This window comes from Myotis brandtii, unplaced genomic scaffold (genome assembly GCF_000412655.1).
Source record: "Myotis brandtii unplaced genomic scaffold, ASM41265v1 scaffold940, whole genome shotgun sequence".
NCBI lineage: Eukaryota > Metazoa > Chordata > Mammalia > Chiroptera > Vespertilionidae > Myotis > Myotis brandtii.
In genome coordinates this window covers 621,380-622,566 of record NW_005371877.1, presented here as the reverse complement: position 1 = coordinate 622,566, position 1,187 = coordinate 621,380, and the positions used below count along the sequence as shown (strand labels likewise).

Here is a 1,187-nt window from a genome sequence, read left to right as displayed (position 1 = left end):
TGTCCACGATGTCACTGTTCTGCAGGAGCTGCTCCAGGGTGAGGGCCTTCTGGCCACCTGCGCCCATGTCCACCTCCCCCTCTGCCCAGGAGGAGAGATGGGGATCTGCCATCAGGGCCGCCCGGGGACCCCCAACCTGGCCCTGCCCCGAGCAGCCTAGGGGAGAGCGGGCCCTGCCCCCGGGGTGGTCCCTGCGTTTTGCCTTCAGCCTCCAGGGCAACCTCACACAGCCTGGCCCGCTCCTGGGCCCCACAGGCATTCGGGCAGGAAAGGGGGGCACCCCCTTGGTCAGGACCGGACCCCAAGACGACACTGCCGGGCAGCTGCCGTCAGAGGCAGAGGGAGGAGGCAGGTGCTTGTCTGAGGCGGGAAGGAAGTCAGGGAGCGGACAGGCCCGCCCTCGGGGGTCACCCACTCTCTGTCCCTGGAGCCGACGCTGGCCAGGTAGCCGGTCACTTTAGGATGTGACCGAGGGGGTGAGGGGTGGTGGCTCACCCTGCGGGTCGGGCAGCTCCCGCGTGGCCTTGGGATTTCTGAAGCCCTGATCTCCACATATTATGGTCAGCATCTCCGCCAGATCCTCATCGCACAGGTGCTCGAAATAGAAGGCCTGGGCGGGGGTGGGCGCCCAGAGGGCCAGCAGGGCGAGCAGGGGCAGGAGGCGCGTCCACAGGGCCATGGCTGGGCGTCGAGGACTGGGGACGGGTGGGGTCGATGCCAGTGAGGGGCCCGTGCCCGGCGGGGACCCCCCACCCACTGCTTACCCTCCAGCGCTTTGAGGGAAGAGCCCGCATCCTGGACAACCCCGACCCAGGCGCGCAGCCTCAACCCAGCAGCGCAGCGTCCCTGACCCACCTGCTTGCTGACGGCGTGTGGATGCAGCGGTCCGGAGGGCTAGGCTGGGGGCTGTCCGGCCCGGCTGGCTTTATAGCCCCACCTTCCAGGCTGGTGGGCACCCCAGGGGGTGGCAGATGGCCCGAGGGCTGAGGCTGCACTTTCCGGACCATTTGCCCAGAGCAGAGTGTGCTGGGTGCGCAGGAACCCGCCTTGGCCGTCAGCACCTCTGGGGCCTTGGGGTCATTAGGACCTTAACGAGGGGCCTGATGGCCCTGCTGTCCCCACTCAGCTGAGGCCAACGTCTCCCCGTCTCCCTGGCACCAGGCCATGTTTCCACATTAGGCCAGAGA

The 1,187-nt window shown here is 68.1% G+C and overlaps 1 protein-coding gene across 1 annotated transcript in view; it reads right to left on the bottom strand.

Annotated features, from left to right (window-relative positions):
• The window catches only part of LOC102254396 (insulin), a 4,580-nt gene extending 3,696 nt beyond the window's left edge, over window positions 1-884 (bottom strand). The window contains exons 1-3 of the mRNA XM_014533102.1: window positions 856-884; window positions 496-695; window positions 8-81 (exon numbers count right to left, since the gene is read on the bottom strand). Of these exons, the coding sequence (XP_014388588.1) occupies window positions 8-81; window positions 496-679 (258 nt within the window). The 5' untranslated portion in view covers window positions 680-695; window positions 856-884. The remainder of the gene's footprint in view (window positions 1-7; window positions 82-495; window positions 696-855) is intronic.
• Between the last annotated feature and the right edge of the window lie 303 nt (window positions 885-1,187).